At 37.5% G+C, this 27,279-nt stretch overlaps 1 protein-coding gene across 10 annotated transcripts in view; it reads right to left on the reverse strand.

Annotated features, from left to right (window-relative positions):
* The window catches only part of GRM7 (glutamate metabotropic receptor 7), an 836,468-nt gene that overhangs the window by 46,854 nt on the left and 762,335 nt on the right, over nucleotides 1-27,279 (reverse strand). For 5 of the 10 annotated variants that reach the window (XR_013357466.1, XR_013357464.1, XR_013357465.1 and 2 more), the window contains exons 9-10: nucleotides 9,306-9,552; nucleotides 3,644-3,735 (exon numbers count right to left, since the gene is read on the reverse strand). Coding sequence is in view for 6 of the 10 variants with exons in the window: in XM_077857983.1 (XP_077714109.1) it covers nucleotides 3,665-3,735; nucleotides 9,306-9,552 (318 nt within the window). In the remaining 4 variants the exon portion in view is untranslated. The other 5 variants (XR_013357467.1, XM_077857985.1, XM_077857984.1 and 2 more) reach the window with 4 other exon arrangements.

Genomic DNA, 27,279 nt, shown 5'->3' on the forward strand with positions numbered 1-27,279 from the left:
CTGGTTCTTTGTGCATACTTGTTTTCTTCCTTGAGTGTCTTTCCTTTATGGTTGCCCGGAGTCCTTCATCTTTTAAGACCAGCCCAAACAAAAACTGCTGGGTGATGCTGTCCACCTGTAGCTTGCTAGCACTTGGTAAAGACCTCTCCTAAAACCTATTCCTGTCACCTTGAATTATAATGGCTTCCCTTTGAGTCTTCCATAGGGTCGGGGCTCTCTATGGGTATTGCTCACTTCTGTCCCCATTTCCTAGTCATTTCAGGGCTGGCCCAGAAGAGTGGTGCTTGACAAACATGTCTTTGATGGATACAATTTAAGAATACCCTTAGAGTTCATAAATCCTGGCCCGATGCAGTGGTGTCATGATAAAATGTAAAACTTGACGTAATGATGATGGCTTTGGGGCATGATGTATATGTTTCTTTTATGCTAAAAAAGATTATAAATTCCAGACATGTGAACTTTCATCTCTTTCTGTAAGTGGAACTGAAGTTGTCGAACCGAGGTAGCAAATACTGTTTTCTGAAGATGCTGAGATATCAAACCCTGATGAGAGAAATAATGGTGTTTCACAGAGCTCTTAGGTGGAAAGAAATAGGCCAACAAGATTTACAGCTGCATTTATTTCTAAGGTGATTCTATGCCAAAGGTCACATAACATATATTCTGTGCTATGCTATACTTACAGAGTTTTTCAAGATGGATTTTAAATTGACAGAGTCTCCAGTTAGACATATCACATTGAATGTTAAAGAGGAGAGAGAGTCTCAACATGATACAAAAACTTGGCTTACACAGTTATGCAAAGCTTTAAAATATAAGATAACCCCATTATAGTAATTATAAAAGACAAGAGATTATTGATTTTTTTTACAATACCATTTAATAAATTAGTGAAATGTCAATAATAGTATAACCAATGTGCTTGTAAGAAGAACATACCTTGTAAAAACAAGACTCAGGACTATGACTTGCAAGGCTGAATTAAACTGTTCAAGTTTTAAAAAATGAGAACACCATCCTGTGGTGTGAAAATTTACCTCGTAACAAAACAGCCTATTTCCTGCCCAAGAATGATGGTAATGATGCCAGATTGATTGTGTTTTTGTTGCTTAATTGCATTTTAAAACAAATGTCATTAGATTGATAACCCTCTGCAGAGTTGTAAAATCTACAAACATTCAGACAAGAGATGGCAGGCAGTGCTGATTCAGCTCATGTCTGGCCTTTGGTGTCTGTCAGAGAATGCTGTTCAACAGAGGCAGGGGATGGAATGCATTTTTAAAGCAAGTTAGGTTCTGGTCTGTCTGAATTTGAATCTGCTTCCTTCAACCCCTTACAAGTGGGTACTTGATATCCTTTGTACATTCCACCTTTGTTGGGGTGTGGTGGATGAAACTGAAGTCGTACTAGCCCAGAAGCACAAAAGTTTAGTCAAATCTACAAATTTTCTGTTACTATTTTGTCTGCCTAAAAACAATATACAAAGGGATTTGAACACCCAACTTTACGTACCATCCTTCACTGTTCTACCAAGCTTTCTTCTCTTATTGTAACCTGAACAAGGTAAATCACTACCCTCTTAGAATAAATGTAACTTAGGTCAACTTCCCAATTATTTTTTAAGCAGCAGTTTAAGATCATTATAATTAATTTGTAAAGCCACCTTCACATTGGCAGAAAAGGAGAGCATGAAACAATCAAAATCTTTGAAACAAGAAAATCCTAGCCAAAAATTTATTTTGAAACAGCACATCCTGAAAGTATTTTTTAACTGAAAAATTGACTTAGAACATTTTCATCTTGCATTCTTTAACCCAAAAGGAATCAACTTAGAATGAAACTAAAGAGAATTTTTAATGCATTGAGATTAAATCTATCATCTTTACCCAGGGAAAATTCCTTCTCTTTTATTCTCAGAGAGTCTCATGTAAAAGGACGATTCAAGTGATGAGCTGCAGTGTTTTGACAAGGCCTTGGAGTATAAAAACTTAAAAAAATCTCACTGGAATACCATTATATATTCACTGGGAGAAAAGAATGCCCTATTTAAAAAACTAGGACAGATCATGTTGATACGGAAAAGGGAAATAAATGTGTGAACAATATATCCCAAATTAAAGACTTTGTTGTAGGCCCATCTAAAATCAACAAAAAATATAATTACTCTGAAAGTACTCTTGTCCTGTCTTACAGTGCTAAGTGGATTAGGCACTTAGCAATGATCTGATACAAGTTCCACTTTAGCAACATAGAAAACAGGAAGACTAGCCCACACTACGAAGCAATATTTCTCCCTCCCATGACAGGACCTGTCTGCTCTCTCTTGGAATCTTTCTACAGATAGGCTTCTCTATTTTGAAAGAATAGTAGCAAGTTTAAGGGAAATCTAAAGGCAACCTTTTATTCACCGGCACCACATGATTTTTTTTTAAGATTTTATTTATTTATTCATGAGACACACACACACACAGAGAGAGAGAGAGAGGCAGAGGGAGAAGCAGGCTCCATGCAGGGAGCCGGACATGGGACTAGATCCTGGGTCTCCAGGATCATGCCCTGGGCTGAAGGCGGTGCTAAACTGTTGAGCCACCAGGGCTGCCCTCCACCACATGATTTTAATAACTCTACACCATGTTTCCCACTGTCTGTTTTCCCACAGTTGGGAATACTTTGACTTTCAGCTGGATAAGGATGCTTGTCGATAGAGGGGTTCTTTTCCACTACGTTATACTATTGTGTAGGCTAAAGGAGGGAGGTAGTGAAATAATAATGAATAACAATAATAATACATTCATACATAGCATATATCTTTTACTGAGAGCCCCAAATACTAAACATCAGTAAAGAATCAATCATTATTCTTATGTCTGCTCATTCCCATATCTAGTTCACATATCACATCATTCACCATTTCACCTAAGCTATTAGTTTGAATACCTTTGGTGTTTATTGGCAATTCCTGGGTTTGACTAATGTTAAACTCATTATAGATTCTTGAGGTCTTTTATTGATGCTTTCTTTGCTCAGTGACATGACTGAAGTTGGTTCGGTGTTTCTCTAAGGCAGAACTATGAGCCACAGATCATCTTCAGCACACTATCAAGCTCATCTAGCAAAGCCTTTTCTCTTCCTTTGCTGTAAAGAAGGAACCAAGACTATTTTGGGTTTGAGATGGTAAGGCCATTCATTGTTTTTTGAATGAATACATTTCTGGGAATGAATTTACTAAAAATAAACCAGAACAAATATTTTTGCTAGGCTTGTAAAATATCTCCCTTTCTTCCCTGTAAGTTTCCACATTACATTCTAAAACCAGAGCATGACAATACACATTTAAAAATAATCTCTCGCCATCGGTAATTTTAAAGTAGGCCATATACAGAGTGACCAGACCATTGTTGTTTACTTGCTTAGGAAAGGCACTGTACACACACCCACACACATGTTCTCCAGAACAAAGAGACCAAGCATATGACCCACAGCCGCTGTCTGCACTATGCTTAGCAAACAGATCATTTTGAAAACATGTTTCATCATATAAACAGATTTACAGGTAATCATGCACAGTTTTCATGGAAACACTTCTTTTCTCAGTAGAGACAAGAACATACAAACAAGTAAAAATTAGATTGTTTCTTACCTTTTAGAAAGCAGGCAAAAGCTATACTGTTGGTGGGATAGTGTACCAAGTAACAGACTTTTGTACACTCTTTCTTACTGGTGGTATACAGTCTACAGGAAAAGTAAATATATAGGTATGTATAAAATAAATGTGCACACAATATTCCTTTTATTCTTTTTTTTCCCTTTTGGAGAAGAGGCTGCGATAGAGACCATAGACATTATGCCCACTCTTTCAGTGGATTCAATAGCCTTTGGTAGACCAGTTCACAATTCAGGTACCTCTGAACATGGGAGTGCTGGTGCCTCTTGATTTAAGGCAGTCGGGTTTTAGTTGCTTGAGCTGTTGCAGTTGAGGGAACCAGCTCCCAGATAAGTTATCTATCTGGTCAGAGCTTTCTTTTCTTCCTTTTATCATCCCTTTTTTTTTCTCAGCCTAGTCCAGCCATGCTGACCAGCCTGTATGGTTAGTCCAGCAGGATGAAACAAATAACATAATGTTGAGAATGTTAGAGATCCAAACAAATGAAGAAGCAAAACAAAACAAAAACCATAACAAATTAACACAGCACAGGAGCATGTTCCAGAATTGTCTAGGTATCATTACTTAAGTAGGGTTTGGTGCCCACATCCATTTTCGAGCAGTTTTCTTTTCTTAATCAAACGCCTCATTATATTGACAGCTTATTTTATGTAATAATCACCTTCTTTGAGAACAGCACAAGATTTCAGGTATGTGTTTTCCTTATAGTAGGTGCGAAAATGGTAGTAAAAAATTAAAAAAAAACCCCAGCATCAGAATACAAACTTATATTTAAAATATCTTATTTTAGATTTTCTATTTTAGGTACAAATTTTTATTTTTCTAAAATATGCTTCATCAGACAATGTACTCATTGGTCTAGTATATGTCTAGCCTCTATGGTAGTCAGTTAATCAGTCACACATTCCCACATCCAAGAAGGGGGAGTAGCTGTCCACCTGACTGATAACGTTTGCTACTGACCTTCTGGAATCTAAACTATCTTTAATCCATGCAGGTACTTTCCCTGCACTACCTGGGGACATTGGCTTAGAAAATGGATGGTAGTTTAGGACAAAGGTAGCGTAGGGCTGTTTATCACTGTGTACTGCAATCCTTTACAAAGAGAGCATCTGACCAGAAGATAATTTGCAGAGCATCTTCTGGTTCTAACCAGTCCAGGTAAGGAAGGCAGCAGTTCTTATTCACCCATCCTAATAAAGCCATGCTACCTCAGTTAATATTATTCATCCAACTGGAAAAGAATCCTAGCGGCCATCGATAAGCCATGTCCCAAGTACAACCAGGTCCTCTTGTTAATTTGGCATCTACACATTTGCCATGAACAAACATCTGCCAAGTCAGCTAAGTACAGGGAAACATGCTGAATTCAGACTGCAGATGTGAGAACCAGAGCTTGAGGTGCCCTTCTTCTCAGAAAGAAATGTTGAGAAGGCATCATCTTGGCCAGACCTAAAGCTATCCGAAGTATAGCTCTTCTGATCCTCTAGCAACAGAAATCTTGTTTGTATAAATAATAATTGAACAAGTAGCTGAGCTATATCCCCTCTACCCCCTACTGCTTTTCAATCCCATGCAGAAGCCAACTAGTGCTTGCCCAACTCTGAATATCTAATGCCGGTAGTGTATAGATACATTAAAATTTTAAGAAGATTTACTTTTTGTGCATTCCACACAGAAGTTCTTCTTTTAAACAAGAAAATTTTAACTGAAGGAGCAACCTAAGAGGAAAACTGAGCTTCTTGGGGAAAACTCAGGCAGTTCTGGGGCAGTTTTAATTTCTGCTTATAGTAAGCCAAGAAGCAAATTCATATTTATGTAGACATGTAGTTGCAGTGTGCAGTTGGATGAGTAGAAGCGTGCATGCACCAGATGGCAAGCTGCAATGATGGAGCAGAGCTGTTAAGAATGAAAACACTCAAGATTGAAATACATTGAGACTAAGTGTTTAGAGCAACAATGAATAAGGGGACATTTCTGTTTCATTATTTATTTTATAGCTCATACTATAAACCCGACTTCCTCTCTGATACCCTCCCTCTGAAAATAGTGTACAGAATTTCCCCTTTAGAAAGATGTGTTCCTTTTTCAAGTACATGGTCTGCACTTTTGTTTCTTTTTAACTAGACAGCTTAATTTCAACAAATAATTCCTTTGTCTCTGCTACCAAAGCTCAGAAATATGAGAATATTTGAGCTATGTTTGGTATTAAATAGAATATAGTAATATTCTCTCACATCACATAATCTTACTGTTTATTTTCATGAGTTAAATTTTTCATTACTGTTCTTTCCCTACAGACATACATTTTTGGATTGCTCAGGACTGGTTTTCTGAATATAATTACTAACTATGATACCACTATTTCCAGATTAATGGCTCCTTTTGGATCATTTAAAATAACTAATTGGTTGCATTTTTGTCTCATCTCAAATATTTCATCCCTTTAAGTTGACTTTATCCCAGGTAAACATCACTACTAAAACTTTGGGAGACATTTCCAATATGTGTCCTAGATAAAATCCTTGCCTATTAAGACATATCAATTTCTAGAGATGAGCTCTCTAGTATAGTAGCCACAAACACGGATATTTAAATATAAATTATTTAAAATAAAGAGCATTTTATCCCCAGTTAAGTAGCCATATTTCAAGTGCTGATTGGCCACATGTGACAAGAACATTTCTACCACTATAGAAGGTTCTATTAGACAGATTTTGCGTGGATAAAGTCTTTTGATTTTTTGGAGGGGACCTTTGGGAGCTGGATCATCAGAAACACCAATGTTTGGAGGTACATGAATCTCCTCCTATGGTTAGGCAAATATCTATTCAAATTACTTATGGTGTTTTAAGGAGTGTCTACACAAAATCAAAAGAACCAAAACAATTTTTAAATTATTTTGGACTGCTTATAAGATAGGGACTCTGTTTGATTTCATTTTTCCCCTGAAATGTTTATTTTTGCTCTTGTAGACACCAAAACATCATTGACAAAAACCAACAAAATTTTTTCATGAAAGGCACCAAATGAATTCCAAATGGAGTAATTGTCATGATTCACACAGACAATAAGTTATTTAAATTTGGGAGTAAATAAGATGAGGCCTCTACCTGGGCAGCCTTCTTTGAGCTCAAGTTTCTCCTATCTTATAGACAACACAGCAGCAATAATACATTTCCCAACACATTTAATTAAAGAGTCTACCACACATATCATTATATTCTTCATACGCAACCTGAATCAGCAGTGGAGGAAGCCAAAAGTGTAATTTCTGCTTTGGAATTATGACATGACACATTCTAAGGAACAGAGTAGCAAAGAGAAGCAGGTACGGATTTGGGAGTCAGACCTGGGTTTCATTCAGTCCAACCTTTGCTGCTAAGTAGATGTGTGACTTTGGTAATGACACTCAATCTCACTGAACCTGGGTTTCTATTCTCCTTCTACAGAGGTACCGTGAGTGGTAAGAGATCTTTCACACAAAGCATTTTGGATAATGCCTATTTCAGAGTAGCTTATGCAAGTATTATTAGTAGATTTGGTGTTACTATTAGTACTAGTGTCAGTATTAGCATTTTACAACCATTATTATATCCAAAACAGCCTCAACAAGGATAGGACCTAATCATTAAAAGTTAATAATAGTAGAAATGTTGTTTGAAAACTATTTTTAAGTAGCAAAGTATTGAATTTTCCAAATTCAAAACTTCTAATTTGGTCATTCTTTGCAATACATACCGACTTTTGACTGTATTTTCTGCTTATTGATTCTTGGGCATATCTAGCTAAACTGTGTGTGTGTGTGTGTGTGTGTGTTCAGATATAAATGTAAAACACTTAAAGGAATGTCTCTAGGATAAAGGTTCTATAAAATACAAGTCTGGTAAGGGGCCCTAGGATAAAACATTAGAGAAGTATAAATGTGCAGGTATATTTATCAACAAAAGTATGCATAAAAATAGATGCTTATGCATAAAATAATCATGGAAATATTTCTTTTTGGGCATCAGTTCTATCTACCTCCATACAGCTTCTAAATGTACCATCACATCTACATAATCAATCACCTTAAAATGTAATTTTCTACCTTTTAAAGAATAAAAGGGAAATAACGGTTGATGTATTATTTTCTAGATGCATAATGTTATGACACACTTATGACATAAATATTAGTATCTCTATTTTAAACATGAAGATGCTGAGCTTTAGGATAGCTCAATGATTCTCAAAGCCACACAGCTGGGAAGTGGAGTGGTTGGGATTTGAACCCAGGTCTGTCTTAACCCAAAGCCTCTTCTGACATCACATCAAATATCATGGGATTCACCATCCATTTTCCTTCCTCTCAATTGACCATTTTCTTTGAAAACACAGGAAGAGACCCTACACATTCATTCTGCTTCTCCTTTGTCTTGTATAGTCTTTGTCCTTCCTCTTGCCTTGTCCCAGAATTTCTTCTATTAAAAGTTCAAACTGAAGCCCACAATATTGTCAACTTTGTACCCCTGTCTACATATTCTCAAAGAGTTTCACAATAGTCACTCAGCCAACTGTTTAGAAATGGAGATGAGTCAAGATCATGGATCTTTGCACAGTGTTTGTTGGGAACAAACTCTGTTACCTCTTGCTCTTCAAAGATCTCTCTCTTACTTGCAGAGCATAAAAGATTACCTCAGAGTATTTAGAGTAGGGATTCCTTTCTGCTTGGCGAGAAGCTTTTGCTGTGACAAAATCAGTTCATAACAACTGAAAAATGTCTTACAGGATTTGATGGACAACCTGAATCCTCCTCTACTTTTTAAAACAGAAAGTATTATGAACACTTGAATCTGCCATTCTATTTGGAACTGGTCAACTTGTTCCTTGTTCCTTCTCTGTGTTTAACCTCTAGTTAAACTGTCTTGATTTCTTACAAAGTGATATCTGTATCTTTTTGGAGTCATTTTCAGGGGTGACTAGAGGCTACTCTGGGGTTGCAGATATGCAACATATTGCGATATAGCATATTATATGTAACATTTCACCCTTAATCCCCTCCCTAATATTTTGTCTTTCATGCGATGAAATTCTGCTGTAGAGGTTTTTCCCATGTGGGGATGTTACAATCTATATACTTGGGGTTTTTCTTGTTTCTAGAAAGCTTGCTTAGGATAGAATCATAATTTTTCTCCACATTCATGTTCCAGTAAAAAGAAGTTTTACTTTCTAAGTTATTAAATATTCTAATTTTATTCCCACTGCTACAGTTCAATCAGATGTTAAAGTTTCCCTACTGGGAAGTTGTTCCCCTGACATGAAGAGAGCAAGAAAGGTTGTTCACAACCTGACAGGTATGTTTATGCCAAGTGGACAGTTTGGTACCAATGAACAAGAAGGAAGGGAAGAGGGAGATTTCATACTTTAGAAGCAGAGCCTCTGAAAGTTTTTTTTTTTTTTCCCTAAAAGGCAGCAAAAATGAAATGGGGGCAAGAATAAGACAAACTCTTAAGAGCAAAAGTTAGCATTCACCCAGGAACCCACTCCATAAAGACAAGAATGGATGCCATATTTCTTCAAAGAAAGGCAAGCTCATACCACAGTTCCTAGAGTTACCTGATGTAGGAGGGCAATTTGAAAGGAAAGGAAAGTTACTTACTGTTTGGGTCTACGTTTTCACAGAGTTCTGTCTTTGCCTCACCGTTGGGTCTGTCACTGGGTTTGTGTGACAGCCGCGATGACATGGTGGCTGCTGTGACTACCGCCTTGAAGCTTCGCTTCCGCTTCTGGACATTGAGTTCAGGGTGGAAAATGATGATGTACACTTTCGGCATGTATAGCATCCCCAGAGCCACTGATGCACTTAGGTTCATGGAGATTGTAAGTGTGGTAGTTTGTATGTAGAGCTAGGAGACACAACACACAAGACACTATTACAAATAAAATGACTGCAAAGGAAGTCTGAATACTTAACGTGACATCAAGAATGACTTTGGCTAGGAGAGAAATCATAGCCCTTTCTAGAGCCTTCTCATTAAAGGAAATCAGAATGACTGGGCAGATTTATCTGAGAGTGTTTACATGTATTAATTGATTGAATGCCTTTGGGTGAATCTGTGTGCATGCTTGCCCTGGGGAAGTCTCCTACATAGAAGTTCATAGTAGTAAGCAGACTTGAAGTATTTTCAATCAGAATGGCTGATGAATATAAAGACATGAAAATCACAGAAGTGTGTAATCTTAAGTAAGGCTGCTTATTTTTTATCCTCCATATATACATAAAAGAATTAGCTACCACGTGATTTCTTGCTACACACTCTGGGACCTTTGAAAATTATGTTAGTATATATCCCTTCTTGTATTTTTTTTAACTGTTTACCTTCACCATACCTACAAAATAGTGAGTTAGGTTGCCCTGAAAAGTAAGCCCTTCTTGCTCAGTTCTGATTTACAAAACACTGATAGCAAGGGCCCAAGATCTGGTGATGCTGGCTTGTCCAGTCTCTTTAGGTTGACAAATTGCCAATAGGGTGGACAACTCTCCTGACACTGTGTTATTTGTGGTTTGGATGGTGTCTCCATAACTGTCCTTGTCTCTTTTTGCTCCCTTAAAAAATCAGTAAACAACAATTCACTTACTGTGCAGTGTGTTAAATCACTACCTTGGTTATAAACTTCAAAAGATGTTGGTTGAAGGGTATGAGGAGTTGTAAGATCAGTAAGGAGAAAGCTATAGACAACTTGCCTGGTCCAGTTGTGTTTATGAAGTGCCTTCTTTTGTGATCTGGAGCCCCACCTCTATATATTTAGGTAGGGCCTTTTACATGATTTCTAAAGGCTAGATTAAATGTGAGGTGATGGATGTGTTAATTAACTTGATGTGGTAGTCATTTCTCAACTATACAAACATTAAAACATCACATTGTATGCTTTAAAAAGGATCATGTTGTATGAACCTAAACATATATAGTTTTTGTTAATCGTACCCTAGTAATGCAATAAATAAATGGATACATTCATTCATTAATAGAACTTCTATTACATTAAAAAATGAATAGATACCATGGCCTTTTGTGTCAGTGGAAAGCTGATGATACATTTATTCAATCATGGTATTCCATAACTATGCCTTCTCACTGATCAGAGGATAAAATCCCCATCCTTGATGGAGTCTACAAGGCCCCATGTGGTCTGTCCCCTGGCAATTTGTTCAGACTAATTTGCCACCACTTTTCCCTCCTACTCTTCTCCCCAGGCCACCATCCATATGGGCACTCCTTTACGTCTTAAAAATGTATTCATTCAACCATAGACCCTTTCGTACATGTGATATTTCTTTATTCTTGTTTTCTTCTGTATGGAATGATTTTTCTCTGCTTCTTAGAACATCCATCCTAGGCTGCCCTCACCAATAGCCCCCAGTCTAGTCCAGCTTCTTTACTTATACACTCAAAGAACTGTTTTCTCTATATCATTGGTCTCCACTTGTAATTTTATATGCTTTGCCCTAACCATTTGACTACCCATCTCTCTCTGACCATGAAAGCAGGAATAAGTGTCTGTGGTGCATGGTTGTGCCTACAGTACTGACAAACAGTAGGACTTAAATAAACATGATAGATGAGCTCATTTGTTTGTATAATGGGTGCCTTTTTCCTACCTGTGACTCAGTGGTTATACAGTCTTTCTCTAAACATACGAGAATTTCTATCAGACCTCTTAGCTGCCTGGATATTTCTGTATTATTTTTCAAACTGAGGCTCTGGTAAAGAAATTAAAAGAGACTTTGCCATCTTGTGTGGAAGGAATACAGTTTTCCAACAAACATTAATTTGAATGTGCATGTCTTTGAATGGTTTTAAGGAGCTGCCAGCGGCTAACTGTATAATACATAATGAATGTAAAATAGAAAGACAAAACAATATTGAATTAATGATCCTTTCAGTTGTGAATCAGACGATATTTTAAAAGCTCATCTTTTCCTATTGGAATACTTTTAGACTTTGAGCTCCATTCCACTATGCTAACCTATGGTATTTAAGAAAGGCTTATCATGGTCACACGGCTTTATGGAGCTAGGCAATGTTCCTTCCTTCCTTCATGATCCCTGCTGTCATCCTACTAATGAGGACTTTGCAAACCATGGTTTAGCAGTCCAAAAAAGAAAATAATATAATTTGACTTATGTGACCTTCAGTTTTGTTTCTCTGCTCATGAGCAAATTTTACAGTTGAAGAAATCATCCATAGTTTGTTTATTATTTAAACATAACTGTAAATTATGTATGTACATATGCTTATGTATGTGTGTGTATACACTTTTTCTTAACAAGACTACTTAGCAACTTAAGACCTCAAAAGCTATGATGTTCATTTTATGGAGTGTTTGATTCCATTATTCTCAAACTAGAGCCCATAGAGACTTGATATTTTGTTTTGAAAGTTTTGCAGTCTCTAGTGACACTTCAGAAATATGTGAAAACCAACATGAATGCCACTGACCAAATTCCTACTCCCACATTTCCTCTTTATACTCCATAGTGTTTAAGAATGAGTGTTCTGAAGCTAGTCTGAGTTCAATTTCCATTTGCTAGTTCTGTGACCTAGGGCAAATAATCTGGGTATCTATGCCTCAGCTTTTGCATCTATAAATGGGAATGATAATAACAGTAGCTACTTATAATGTTGCTTTGACAATTGAATGAGTAAGGGTTGGTAAAGTACTTAGGATCAGACCCAGCAATACAATAAAAGTATTTTGGAATAAGTATATAGGTATGAAGATATGAAGGCTTTAGTCTATAGGGATCACACAGGTATTGGTCCACAAGGATTTGATGCCACCAAGCCCTAGGAGAGGATTTAAGTCACTGTCTCTCTGGCTTTTGGTGGGAGGCTCACCTTTTGACTGTGTTTATTCCACCATCAACTTATAGTACATTCTTTTAACAAATTATAATGTATTTATTTTAGTCTTAAAGCTGTTTCTGTTTTACCTGATGCTTATTGTAAAATACATTACCCTGTTTATTTAACCGTGGGTATTTGAAAATATTTTATCTTCTTTATAATTTCTTTAGCAATGTCAAAGCATTGGTTATCCTTGTTGGTCCCTTTCCATCAAGAGATAGAGGCCCTTGATACATAGTTTTACTGAGATCAAGCCTCTCCCAAGGGCTGGCATTCAACTAACCCTCATTCTATTCTGGCTCTCTGAGGACCATCCCTAGTGGAGTTAAGTCTCCCCACCTTGGCCAATCCTCAATGACTCAGGCCTGTGCGAAGGACGCAGATTACCTTGGAATTTCCATGTGTTTTGATAAATTAAGCCTTAACTTCATATCATCCTAAGTGAATTTCCAAAATCTAGTTTCTGTTCCTTGACTGAATGTGGCTTTTCTAACACCCATCATATACAATTCAGCTTATACAGCCAAAAAGCATTCAGGCAAGGAATTCACAGACAAGCCAACAAAGAGCTTTGCATATATTATAGAACAGTGGTTATTTTAAATTCTAATCCATAGAATTTAAGGCTATAGCTCTTTTCTCTGCCCCTCGGTTTCCTCACCTATAAAATGAAGACAATAATGATTCCTACCTCATATAGTTGTTTTTATGATCTAATATATGGAAAATGCTTAGCATAATGCCTAGGAAATATGTACCCATGAAATGTTAACTATTATTGTAACTATTTATACTCTGCTTAATATTTATTTAGATTAGGTTGTTGGGGGAGTACATCTCAAGATGAGACTTCCTCTGTAACCATTTTCATATATTTTAAACATTTTCATGTCTTATTGATTAATTATGTTGTAGTGTCTAAAACACCAGGCCTATTCACCTCTGGTCTGACTGAAATGTACCAGCAAGCAATTGTTGAGTATACAAGTATATGCTTAATTTAATGCCAGACAAAGCCTACCTGAATCTTCCTCATCTTGGTCTAAGTTTATTATCGGGTAAAATGCTAACCCTATTGTGAGATGCCATTATTGTTCTGTAAGATGGTGTAGCAACTACGATTACTTGAGCTCTCCTTGTCTAATTTTTTACTGCTAAGGTAGTTAGAAATTGGAAAAGTGGTTAGATAGTGCTCTTGAGAAACTTTGAAATTTGTCAACTCTTCTGCATAAATTTCAGAATCAGTGTAATTAAACACTATTTTGAAAGATTTCAAGGCAAGCTGTTAATAGTTGTAATAGTGACAGGCTTCAGGCTTTGAACATCATAGTATTTGAGATACTGTCCAAAGAATTATGAGAAAAAGAAGTAAAGAAAAAAAGTTATACGGCATAGAGGCAGATACAAAAATGGATCAAGAAAAGCTTAATTTCAGATTTTTGAGTTCATCAGAATACTCTCAACATCACCACTGATGTCTTTAGAAGTACACAAGTGACCTAATAATGTATTTATACTAATGAATTACCATCTTTATCTGTAAAAATACTGTATTAGAAGAGTCCTGGGGAGACACCTGGGTGGCTCAGTCAGTTAAGTGGCTGCCTTTGGTTTGGGTCATAATCCCGGGGTCGTAGGATAGAGCCATGCACAGGACTCCCTGTTCAGTGGGAACCTTCTTCTCCCTCTCCCTCTGCTTGCTGTTCCCTCTGCTCATTCATTCTTTCATAAATAAATAAACAAACAAACAAACAAACAAAATCTAAAAAAAAAAAAAAAAGAAGAAGAAGAAGAAGAATCCTGGGACTATCTAATAGTGTCAGACCCACTCATGACCACATGCTGTGAATTCACTGTTGTATTTTCCAGATAGGCTATGTGAAAGACTTACTTTTCCACTGTTAGTGCATTCATCCACATATTGGTTCTCCATTTTTATGGAGATACTACCAAATGCCTGCATTGGCCCAAACACTAAGTACACCATTGTGAAGATGAGAGGCAGTTTCCCTCCCTCAGGGAGCCAGATTCTAGTGGCAATCAAGGACTAACTAATTCTTCATGCATCAACTGCTCACCATGTCCTTTTTCACACAATGTATATTGGCCCATGTTTTCCCCTCTTCTTGTCATTTCCTTTGCTGATCTGTTTTACCTCTGACACCTTGTTTATATTTGATGCTTAATCCAGAGGTCCCTTCTACGTAAAGCATTCCCTATGTCCCCTGTCAGGGAAGTTTTCCTATTGGCCCTTCTCATAGGTACAGCTCCAAAGAGCATTTCACTTGGTCTGCTTGGAAGAGTACACCAGTTACTTGTGCTTTAATACTTGCTTTGAAAATGCAAATACATCCCTAGCAGAATGATATGTTAGGGAACAATTTAAGTCCAACCCAAAGTTCATGTTTGCACATGTGTGATTTCTTCCCCAAGATGAGCACAGTAAACTACATCTGGCTGTTCCAAGCCATGTGGGAACACACAAAATGCATGCATCCCACCCCCAAACATCTGCCTTTGTTCTCCTTGTACAATTTCACAATAAATCACAAGGAGCAATACTTCTGGCACCTGTTTCCACAAGCAAACTTTACCTCCTTTTTCTTAAGGTAAAATGCCATATTTATTGTAACATTTATGCACTGCTTAGCCATTTAACTTGTGGAAAACCATGCCACCATTTTTATTAGATTTTTAAAAAATATCACTGGTGATGTTTTTGAGTGTTGTGTCCATAACTCAATTTTTCCATAAGTTTTGTGTTTTTATTGCACAATTTTGTATAGCATGGTGATTTTTGAGAACACTTATGTCACATTATAGTAGAATCAACTGTATAATAAACACAGTATCTGCTACAAATTGTACACTTACTAAATTCTGGTTGAATAAAAAGTTCTGCACTTTAAGCAAGTATTAGGTACCATAAATACCCTTGGAATTCAACATTATCTTAAGAAAAGCTATTATTTGTAGTCTGTATTATCACTATTATTTTTGTGATTATTTGTGTGCCCCTATTTCCTTATTTCTAGAGTAGAGATAATAATAGTACCTCTCTTAGCAGGTTTTTGGGACCAAATGGGTTGACCATTGTGAAAGACACAGAAGGGTGTATAGCACGTAGCAACTACTCGATCAAGTGTATTAGTACCACTGATTTATTAATTGGCTATAACATAAAATAATGTTCTATGCCATTTTCCTTCATATTATCATAGTACATTTCAAAATGATGATCTTTCTTATGAAATCTGAATCATAGCCCTTTTGAAGAAGAGGCATTTCATTAAATTTGCTTCTCTTTTGTTTGAAAGGATTCTAAAACTCCCATTTTATATGTCATTGACTCTTTTATGAGAAATAATAAATTTTGTGCATCCCCAAGTGACAGTTGAGAATTGGGACAAGAAGGCCTTTATGGAATCTTCAGGTGGGGAGGGAACGTTTCATAATCCTCATGACATCCCAAAGTCTGGGTAATAAAAATGAAAAGTATGTCTGATGAGTCCCAGAAAAGAGGAAGGGTACATTATTACCTGACAGATGCTTGCAACATTCATATGACTGAATTGAAATGAAAGTTCCTGGCAGGTAAGACCAATATTTTCTATCTTTACCACCTGTACCCCTTGCTTTCTAATTAGAGTAACCATGTTTTTGATGGAAGAAAATAATGGCATATATTTGGGAATGGGACAGAATGTTTGCAATTAGGACTTCCTCAGACATCTGGAGGGTTGAGACATTGAAGACTCTTGGCTTAGTTATCAAGTAATGCATGATGACAAAAGGATTCATTATAATTATGAGGGAAAAATTATTGTTTTTTGGGGTGGAGAGAGCTGAATCTTCTAGAAAAATGTTGTTATTAGAATTGATTTCAAATCTTGGTCTCTGATGGTTGGTTGGTGATGTTGGGGAAGCTACTTCACCTCTGGCAAGTGACAGATTCAAAATTCAGACCCTAGCAGTTTGTCACCAGAGTCTCTGATATATAAACCCACTTCACTCTACCACTACTATGGAGATCATCTCACCATTTGAAGTTTAAAGGGTATTGTGTGTGAAAAGTAGTTCACAGTGCCTAGCATATGGTGGGTGCTCAGGAAATATAAGTGTATTTTTTAAAGTAGATGGCTCCCTCATCTGTAGGTAATTTTCATGCTCTTCTATTTAGACCTCGTATCTGTAATTAGCTAATAGAGAGGGAGGGAGAGAGGGAAGGAAGGATAGAGGGAAGTAGGATATATATAAAGAGATATACACACCAAATACTATAGGCCACACTTTGTAGATAGATGTCTGGCATAGAATTATAAATAATGAAGGCAACCAGGTGATTATTAGACAAGACCTAGTTTTATTGTATTTTTTGTCATTTAGTATTTATAGGCAGACTTGGTATCATATCTATACACAATTACATTCTTTATTTGGATAGACATAAGACATGCACTTCAGGTGAATGTGAATCAGTTTCTAGAGTATAAGATAAGATATCATGCTTGAAATCACCTACATCTCAGTTCTTTGCTCTTTTGAGGAGAAGCCTGGTGCTGTGTCTATTCCAGTGAGATGCTGTTAACAAAACTGACCACATGCTTGGGAAGTTCATTGCTTTGCTCCCTATAAAATCCTCAAGAGGTCCAGGCCACCTCAATAGCCAGTTCTTCCAGGCAGTCACTTATGATTTTGCTGGGCATATGAATTTCTTTCCTCCACCGGCCATCTGACTCCTCAATTTTGATTTCAAGATATTTTCCCCCTATAACTACAAGGCAGAAGATTTGCTCTTTTATATAAAGCCAATACTAACGTTGTTCACCCTGTTGTGTTATCTAGAAGGATATTTACCATTCCTGCTGGGATGAGAGCCCTACAATTGTTAGGTCACTACCTTGCAGTGATTTAACATACAAAGGCAAAGTGTTTTCTCCACAGTCAGCCTGGAGAGACACACTTCTGCCAAATTCCATTGGCTCCCTTGAACCTTTGGCCACATTCATCAAGAGTAAACCTAACAGCCTTTTTGTAGGAGGCAACCTCAAATTCTTTCTTACAATGTGAACATGTTTGCACCTTGCTGGGGAATACATTAGGTAAAATATGATGATGTTCTATATTACTTTGCAAATAAACCAAGTAGACTTTTAAAAAGTTGTTTGTATTTAAACTATTCTGTTGCTTTATTTAAAAAAAAAGATTTATTCCATTTTGTGAGGGGATGAGGGGCAGAGGAAGACGGAGAGGAGAATCTAAAGTAGACTCCCTGCTGAGCACAGATCCAGATGAGGGACTTGATCTCATGACCCTGAGATTATGACTTAAGGTGAAATCAAGAGTTAGATGCTCAACTGACTGAGTCACCCAGGTGCCCCTAAAGTATTCTGTTTCTAATGTTGTCATTTGGAATACTCCCATTTCTGTGAGCGCATGGCTGTCTCATCTTGTCAACTTTCAAAGTCATCTTTATAGTTCTAATGAACATGAGATAGAAATCAAATGAAAAAAAATGATGTCAAATTAATAGCTAAAAGAAAGATATAATCTTTGCATTACTTTGGCATAGTCAATGTGTTTTAAGTTGGATTTGTGAAGTGTTTGTTGAAACTGGACCCAAGAATGTCATTGACAAGAAGACAAAGTCAGGCTCTTAACTAAAATAAAATGCATTCTTATCTCAGTTTTCAAAGCCATTGACAATGGCTTTCTGTTGAACTTTGACAAGTTTTGATTATCTTAATCATACAGCTTTCTCTTTTCTCTTTCTAGTGCTGGCTGTTATTTTTGTTGCTCTTCCTCTGTTCCTTTTGGACTGGGCTGTGGAACTCTTCTTTCTGCTTTTGAAATTCATTTCCCCTTCCATTCACTCATAGTTTAACATGTACCATCTTTAGCTCCCTGCTTTTGCACAGTACCAGTGTGGTGATGGGCATGTGGGTGAATGCAGGCCTCCAAACCAGTGCCATGTTGTGTAGCATGTTGTGGCACCCATTAGAGAATGTGCCAAGTGTTGCCCTTGGCTGATGGACAAAACACTTCAATAGCTGGAACCTAGGCCAGCTGAATGGCCCATCCAAGGGTATCTTATGCTCTGAATTCCTCATCAGGGCCCTTAGCTTTGTCATGGTTTATGCCCCAAAGGAGCCAAATAACTGCAATGAAACTTTACTCAAAATTGTCAACAAATATTTGCTCACCCTATGGCCCTAACTGGAACAGTGAAGGCTCAGAAATTGGGCAGGGAAATAATAACCATTCTGTCAAGAGAAATATAGTGAAAGGGAGTGAGCCTGGCTAAGGGGTATGAACTGGGTGGTTCATGATTTTAATCCTGACTTCACAAGACCCCTTTTGCTTTGCTTCTACTTGCAAAGTCTTGTGTCATAGATCTCAAAACTGCTATTTTCTACTCACTCTTAGAGCTTATAGTCTGGCCTCTATCATCACCTGCTCCAAGTTTGTCCTCTTAACCTTCCTAGGCTCCTTGTCAGACATGAGAGGTTTTTTTCCCAGGTGTCATTTCTTTTTACAGCTCAATGCTGAGGACAGTACTTTCAGTGGCTTCAGCTATCCTGCTACATTTGCTTAATTTCCCATCATACTTGGAATAAAGATAAAATCCTCAGCATGATCCAAGGAAATCTGCAAGTACCCCTTCTGCCTTCTTTCATCTTCTCTACATCCTTCAAATGTGCAATGCTCTGTCCATCCTCAAAGCTTTTGAACATGCTATTCCATTTGCCTCAGATGCTATTCCCACTCATCTTTACCTGACTGCCTCCTACCTGCCTTTCAGGTCTCAGTCTTACTCCTCTGACTCTCAGATGTAAATGGTGACCTTCTTCTCTTGCTTGCTCATAGAACGTATCATGCCCCTTCATTACATTAATCACAATTTGTGATTATTCATTCAAGTATTTATTTCATAGGTATCCTGTCACTAGACTATCCTCCCTCCACCCACCCCAACCATCCCCCCTCCCCCCGCCAATGAAGGCATGAACCATACCCTTCAATAGGTCTATAGGTCCTGGAACATAGCAAGTGTCCAGTTCATAACAGCTGAACAAATGAATAAATACAGGGCAGGAGATAGATACTGTGCAGCCAAGAGCAGTAAAATGTGTGACTAGTGCACTGGAATTACAGTCAGGAATTCTGTCTGGATTTGGATGCAGGCTCTGCTGCTTACTAATACCAGGGAGATCTTGACCACCTCCCTTAGCCTTTCTAAGCTTAAATATTGCTATTTACAATATGAGGTGAGTAATGGCATCTACCCCAGCTATAACAAGGAAGAAATGACTTGTAAGTGGTCATACTTCTTCAACGCTAAAGCTCCAGTCGGAGTGTTGTGCTGGTAAAATTTATGTCTGTGTAGCACAGGATAATGTAACCATGTCCAGAGGCTCTTTGTCTCTGAACAATCATAATTGCTTTCCATTTTTTCAAATACTTTTTCCTCTAGCAATTTCAGTGGTTTCACTTCTTTCTCTAGCCCTGGACCTGGGGCACTCCTCTGGCCTAGACATGGCATTTCAGAGCTAATAAATAGAGGAGGTAAAACATAGAGATAAATTGTCTCATATAATAGGGAGAGAACCAGAATATTTTGTGGAAATCAAGGAGGAAAAAGAATAGTCAGAAGTGAGCAAATCAAAGGCAGGAACCATGGTTCATTTATCTTTGCACCATCATGCCTGGCATAAGGAACAGGTTCAATATATGTTTGATGAATGAGATGGTCTTCATTCATTTGACAAACTGAAGCCAAATTCAAAGGAATTTATTCATCTTTATTTCACAGCTCATCATCTCTCTGCCTCCTAGCCGCTTTCATATTCCTAAGATGCCTGCTCTAGTCTGCCACAGGGCCTTTGCATATGCTTTCTCCTTTCCCTGGAATGTTTCCCCACCCCCACTTACCTAGTTTTATTTATTTTTTAAAGATTCATGCAAGTATCACTTCTTAAGCCAAGTTTTTTCTAATCAGAACTAGGTAATAGCATCATGTTATAAACTTTCAAAGCAACCATAAGATTCATATTTGTGTGTGTGTGTGTGTGTGTGTGTGATAAATATCTGTCTCCTCCACCAAGAAGCATGTCTGTTTATATTTTATCCTTGCCTGGCACTGTGGTGTGTGTGGGGGGGGAATGGGTGGGCAATACAAATGACTTAATTGGTAATGATATTGTTAGGAAAGTATGTCTTAGTGATAAGGAAGTAAACATTGTATTTGTAGTCTTTGGCTCCATCTCTTGTCCTTCTTCCCTAGAGCAGAGAGTCAAGAGGGTACCTGGCAGGAAGGAGCAAATGTGACATTCTCATGAACTTACACTGTCTATAAAATGTACTTTCCAAATTGGCCCAAGGGAGGAAAGGACTATGTTGTCCTGGAGGTTGCCACCTACATTTCTTAAACCCTTTTTCATGTGTTCACCAATAAATAAGTGAGTAAGTAAAATAATTGCCAATAATGACTCCATTGGAGCCAGAAGTAGCAATGAAAATCAGCAACAACGTCCCTTTTGAAACATTTTTTTTCTTTTAAAAAGCTTGCACTAACACCAGGTTATTTTTTTTTAAAGATTTTGTTAATTTATTCATGAGAGACACAGAGAGAGAGGCAGAGACAGGCAGAGACAGGCAGAGGGAGAAGCAGGCTCCATGCTGGGAGCCTAACCTGGGACTCAATCCTGGGTCTCCAGGATCATGTGCTGGGCTAAAGGCAGCAATAACCGCTGATGTTAACCTGGTGTTAGGGGCTGCCCTAACACCAGGTTAACATCTAATTGTCTCTTTCTAATGAAAAAAGAAAAAAGAAATGGTTGCTATGACAACGCAGTGAAGCATGCATTTTGTTTTTGTTTTTATTTGGCAAAACCTGATGACTTTGACTTAACTCAGACCGTATGTGCATTTTAGTTTTGCAATTTTGATCTTTCCTGGGATTTTTCAGAAGTATCACTAAAGATCACTTAATGAATCCACCTTCTTTAGAAAGTGTAATAGCAATGAACAGACAAAAAAAGGACAGTTGAGAGATAATATTAGTAAGGAGAAATGAAAGGACATGGGATGGGTTGGGTGGGAGGAAATAAGAGGAATGAGGAACCAAGGGATCATTTTTTACATTTTACCTCATTTTAAGAAAACCCCAGGAGAGTACCACTCTGAATAACATCAAAAATGCATAAATCCTAGAGTGAGTTTGAAGTCTCCTAAAAAAAAAAAAAAAAAAAAGGTAGACTGGCTAAAAAATTTTTCTAAGAGATTGAAGTGATATTAGCTTATTTAGATCCCAGAACCCCTTTGGGAGTGCTAGGACACAGGCATTTATTTATACTAGCTTCATCTCTCTCAATGCCAATGAGCTCTGATTTTAATCTAGCTGACCACACAAAAGCCAGTCCTTCACCCTCATTTATTTTTGTGGTTAAGATTTCCTCTCCAAGCCTCTAGCCTGCATTTATTCCTACTCGGAATTCCTAAATCACTCCTTAAAAATTTTTTTCTTCTTTAGAAACCACAAAAGAGTTCCATAAAACGGTTAAGCAACAAGCATCTGAGTGGATTCCTGTCTCTCCAAAATATCTAGGTTCATGTATAATAATTTAAGAAAAAAATTCTTAAAGGTCTACTGTTTCATCTAAGTCTTGAAACTGTGTCACAGTTTGATTATAATTCTAAGAAAGATGGATGAATGAAATCTTAAAACATACTTTTAAAGGAAATTCTCTCTTCAGTCTTAGCTTATGGAATCACCATATGCTATGGGAAGGAAGTAAGACATGAAAGGTCTCCTCCATAGCTTATTCATTGATGTCTACAGAGATTTCAGGCCCACATGTCAGAGTACCCTGCAGCAGAGGGTTCTGAGAAGGTTATTCTCATTTATATGCCACTAGATGTTTATTATCTTTAATGTAGGGATCATCACCTTTGCCATCCTCATGGGGCTGCTGACACAATTAAACAGACATCTCATGTAACACTGAAAGCAGAGCTTTCTCTGCCAAACCTGTTTCTGCCCTAATTTTCCTCATCTCAGGAAGTGTTACTTCCATCTACCTGGTTGCATAAATTAGGTTATTCTCAAATACTTGCAGTTCCCTCACTTTGTACCCTTTATATTAAGGCCATTAGCTAGTTGGCTAATATTATCTATAAAATATTTCTAGAATCTTTTCCTTTCTCTTCCCCCTGCACTCCCTACCCCATCTTAAATGTTTAATCAATTAACACATCTAAGTACAGAGAACAGTGGTTGCCATTTGTAAGTTCTCAAATTTAGCAACGATGATGATGGTAATGAGGATATGATGATGCACTTTCACATTGTTCCTGGGGTGCTATAGTACCATCCCAACTGGTTTTACTACACTCATTTTTTGGCTCCCTTTGACCAAGTCTGTACAGAGTAACCAGAATGTCTTTATGAAGACTGAAAATCAGATCACACTGATTTCAAAGACTTTCCATTGCTTTTTGGTACCTGGCCTGGCTACATTTCCAACTTGTTAACTAGTCTCTCTTGAATATGATTAATCTACACTGGCATTCTTGAATGCTCTGAGCTCATTTCCAGCAAAGGGACTGAGCACACACCATTCTCCCTGCCCAGAATTTTTTTTTCCCTGAGTTCTTCACCCAGATAACTCTTAACTCATCTTTTAGGTTCAACTTCCATGCATTTATCTCTGACAGACTTTCTGTGATTACCTGCTGCTCTACGAACTTGAGTTTTCTCCTTCAATGATGTTCTCTCACTGCAGTCTATTCTTTTTATTCATTGTACATATTATAATCAGTAATGGTCAACATAATTATGGATTCATTTATCCCAACTCTTGATCTCCTACTAGAATTTAAGCTTTATAGTGGCAGGAATACACCTGTCACGAAAAAAGGACTTCACAAGTATATATATTTTTTAATTAGTGAAGAAGGATAGCAGTTAAAAAATGTAATTCTAAAGTAAGGTGCAAATATAAACATCCTAATGAGTAAAACCTAGTGGTGCTACAAATATATTTTGGGTAGATGTTTGTTCTTAGAGTGAATATAGTCAGAAGACATTAAGTCAAAATCCCAAGTTTCCAGAAAGGTCTTATATTTATGTTCAGGGTATCACAGTGATGAGGAGCAAAGCTAAGATGTAAATTGAGGTCTTTTGGCCTCACCAAAGTTCACTCTACTATATTCACATTCAACTAAAAAGCTTATTTAATAAAAGAATGAATCATAGAACTGTTTAGTTTTTTATTCCCCAAGGCTTTAATTGCCAATGCATAGAAAAACAAACAGCTCTAAGTATTTCTAAAGAAACTGACAAATTTCCCATTCTTTACCATAGATTCCATATTTGTATAAGTGTGTTTTATATTTAAGTCCATATTCCCTACTAAGAATAATGTGTGAATATCATCAGCATGTGATTGAAACTATGTCCAATTTCCATGCCAAATCTGGCTTCTTGTCAAGAGGATGCAGCATTACTGTCTTCCCCTCAATTGTGCAGATGCTTACACTCAGGGAGATGGCCCAAATTATAAAAGGTGTGCTTGAGCAGGCAGGAAAAAAAGAAATGAAAAATAAGTAATATGCAAATGTCATGTAAATATTATCTGAAGCATGAACAGGTTGCAATGTCTAATGGTTCTGCTGACATGTGTTTATTATGTGATGACTGGCTGATTTGAGAAGGGCTAGAGTAGACCAAGGAAACTGCAGGGAGGAGAGGAAGGGAATTATCAGGAAGGTAAACTGGAATTCTTTTTCTTTTTCTTTTTTTTTAAGGTTTTATTTATTTATTTCAGACAGAGAGACAGCATGAATGGGGCCAGGGGGAAGGGGCAGAGGGAAAAGCAGACTCCCCTCTGAGCAGAGAGCCAGACATGGGGCTAAATCCCAGGACCCTGGGATCATAACCTGAGGGAAGGCAGATACTTATCTGACTGAGCCACCCAGGACCCCGTATTCTTTGATTTTCAAGCAATATCTTTGTTTTTTCCTTTAGTGATGGGACAGGACTCCTTCTCCCTCCCTTCACTTTCTAACTATTTCGCATATACGTAAGATGGAATAAATAAAGGGCAGTTAGCAATTTCCCTCCAGGAAGAGATTCTGTGAATAAAAACACATAAAGAGCTAATGCTTAAAGGGCCCTGCAGTGGGATAGGTCTGATCCCTTTATGAACATATGGGATGGATCTGAAACATGGAGTACCCATACTAGAGGATAGGAACCAGGAAGCGGCACCTCGGTAAAAATGAGCCAAGGAATTAGGAAGGGCACTAAAGGGGATTTATTCCCCGATGACTACAAGAAAGAGGCAGTGTTGGGGGTGACCTCCAAAGGAAAGACCTCCCCATGTCAAGAAGCTGACTAGGAGAGAGGAGACTTTCCTTGGGCTGGGAAAGGAAATACGGCTGTAACCTTAAGGTATGGACTATATGTACATCTCTCTGGACTCTGGGATATTTGACTGGCTGAATATATGGTGTTTAAAAATGAACTATCCCACCTATTCCTTCTACTATGATGAAGCTGTAAGTGTGAGTCTTACATATGTTGGAGATGTTTTGGGATAAGCGTCTTGCCCTTGTGGTCAGAAAACTGTTACTCTTTGTGTTAAGACTTAGAGCAACTAGGTTATTAATGGTGTAGGGATGAAGTCATTGGACTTCAGGTGTCAGCAGACCTGGATTCTGCTCTGCCACCTAATAGTTACAGGATTTGGAAAAAGCCATTTGTAAATATATTTGTGACAGTGTATTGTCATCGTCACCTTTAGCCTCAGAAAAGTGTTCTCTTAAGCTAACTACATATAAAACAAAACAATACGAAACCCATAGTCTCCATATCATGCCATGACTTGGGAAAGCTAAGCCATCCTTTGACTAAAATTAGAATTTTGAGATCATTTCTACACTCACAATTTATAAAAGTGATAAATGACAATATGCCAGTTACTTTAGAAGCATTATAAACAGTCATGCATGACTTGTACAGAAACTATGAAGAACTTTTCAAAGAACCACACAAAGCAGGATATTGTGGATGCCATGTCACACCACCCAACAGAAGTCCCCTTCAGGAGTGAGGGACTTATTTCCCAAGATGCTGGGGGTGGAAGAGGCTCCTGTTGCCTAAGGTTCTGTCCTGCATCACTGGGAGATGCCGGGGTATAAAAGCTCATCCATCTTGGCCCAGGAAGGGACAGTTCTGAAGGGGGCAGCTTCAGAGCTTCTCAAGACGCATCAGCTGAGACCTTGATTCTGCATCATGGCCCAAGTTTTCCCTTTATCCTAAACCCATTTCTCTTCCTTCTACCTATTGTTGTTGATACTAGGGGCACTCCAAAATAAGCCTGCACTTGGGCTCCCAAGGAAGCCAACCTGAGGACTGGCATATCAGTTGGAATTCTGGGCATCTCAGTTACAATCACAATTAAGAATTTCCTCAAAACAATTTATTCTACAGCCCGTTTTGCAGTGTTTACCTACAATATTTATAGCATGCACTAAGCAAAACCAGCAGATCTCAGACAAAATGTAGCTCCTCCCCAGAACTTGTTCCTCCACTTCTGTTGTGTATCTATGAATGGAAACGTTGCCCTCTCTCACTTTTCACATGCAGATACATGTAAGTACATAGACTACATATGTTCCCCCCCACCCAAATTTTATTTTAAAAACTTCGAAATTTTCAGAAACTTTGACAGAGGACAAAGGATATCTGTACAGTTCTCATTGAGGTCTACCACTTGTTAATACTCCACTGCATTGTTTTCTCTTTTCTGCCAGACACTTATTTCCATATGTATCACCTAAGGAAATGGGTTTTTGCTACATAACCATGATAGTGTTATCACATCTAATATATTTAGCAAATACACTGTATCATGTAATACATGATAACAAAGCCAGTTTCCCCCATTCTTCATGAAAAAGTCTCCTAAGATTTTTCCCTAGTCCAAAATTCAGTCAAGCTTCATGCACTGCTTTTGAGTATGTTTCTCTAGATTCTTATAAATTAGAGCAGCCTTTTTGTCTTTGTTTTTAAAATTGTTTTGTTGATATAAACAATAAAGTGACATATTTAAAGAGTAAAATTTGATGTTTTGACACATGTACACCAGTGAAATCATTACTACAATCAAGGTAGTAAACATATGCATCAGCTCCAAAAGTGTCCTCCTCCCCCTAATCTTTCCCCTTCACGCCTCCATACGCCTCCATACCCACCCTTCCATCTCCAAGCAACCACTGATTTGCTTTTTGTCATTGTAAATTAATTTGCATTTTATAGTTTTATATAAATAGGATCATATAGTGTGTACTGTCTTCTGTCAGGCTTTTTAAATTCAGCATACTTATTGTGAAATTCAACCAAATTGTTGAATGTTTCAATAGTTCACTTGTTTATATTGCTAAGCAGTATTCCACTGTATGGTTGCATCACTTTTTTTTTTTTTTTTTTTTTACATCACTTTTATTTAATCATTCATCTGTGAATGGACAACTGGGTATTTCCAGTTTTGGCTATTATAATAAGGCTGTTAGGAACATCATACCAAAGATTTTGTGTGAATATATTTTTCCACTTTATTTGGGGTATACAACCAAGAGAGGAATGTCTGGACCATAGAGTAAGTATATGATTAACTTTTTTAAAAATTGCCAAACTATTTTCTGAAAAGATAGTACCAT

Source organism: Canis aureus, chromosome 19, assembly GCF_053574225.1.
Source record: "Canis aureus isolate CA01 chromosome 19, VMU_Caureus_v.1.0, whole genome shotgun sequence".
NCBI classification, from domain to species: Eukaryota; Metazoa; Chordata; class Mammalia; order Carnivora; family Canidae; genus Canis; species Canis aureus.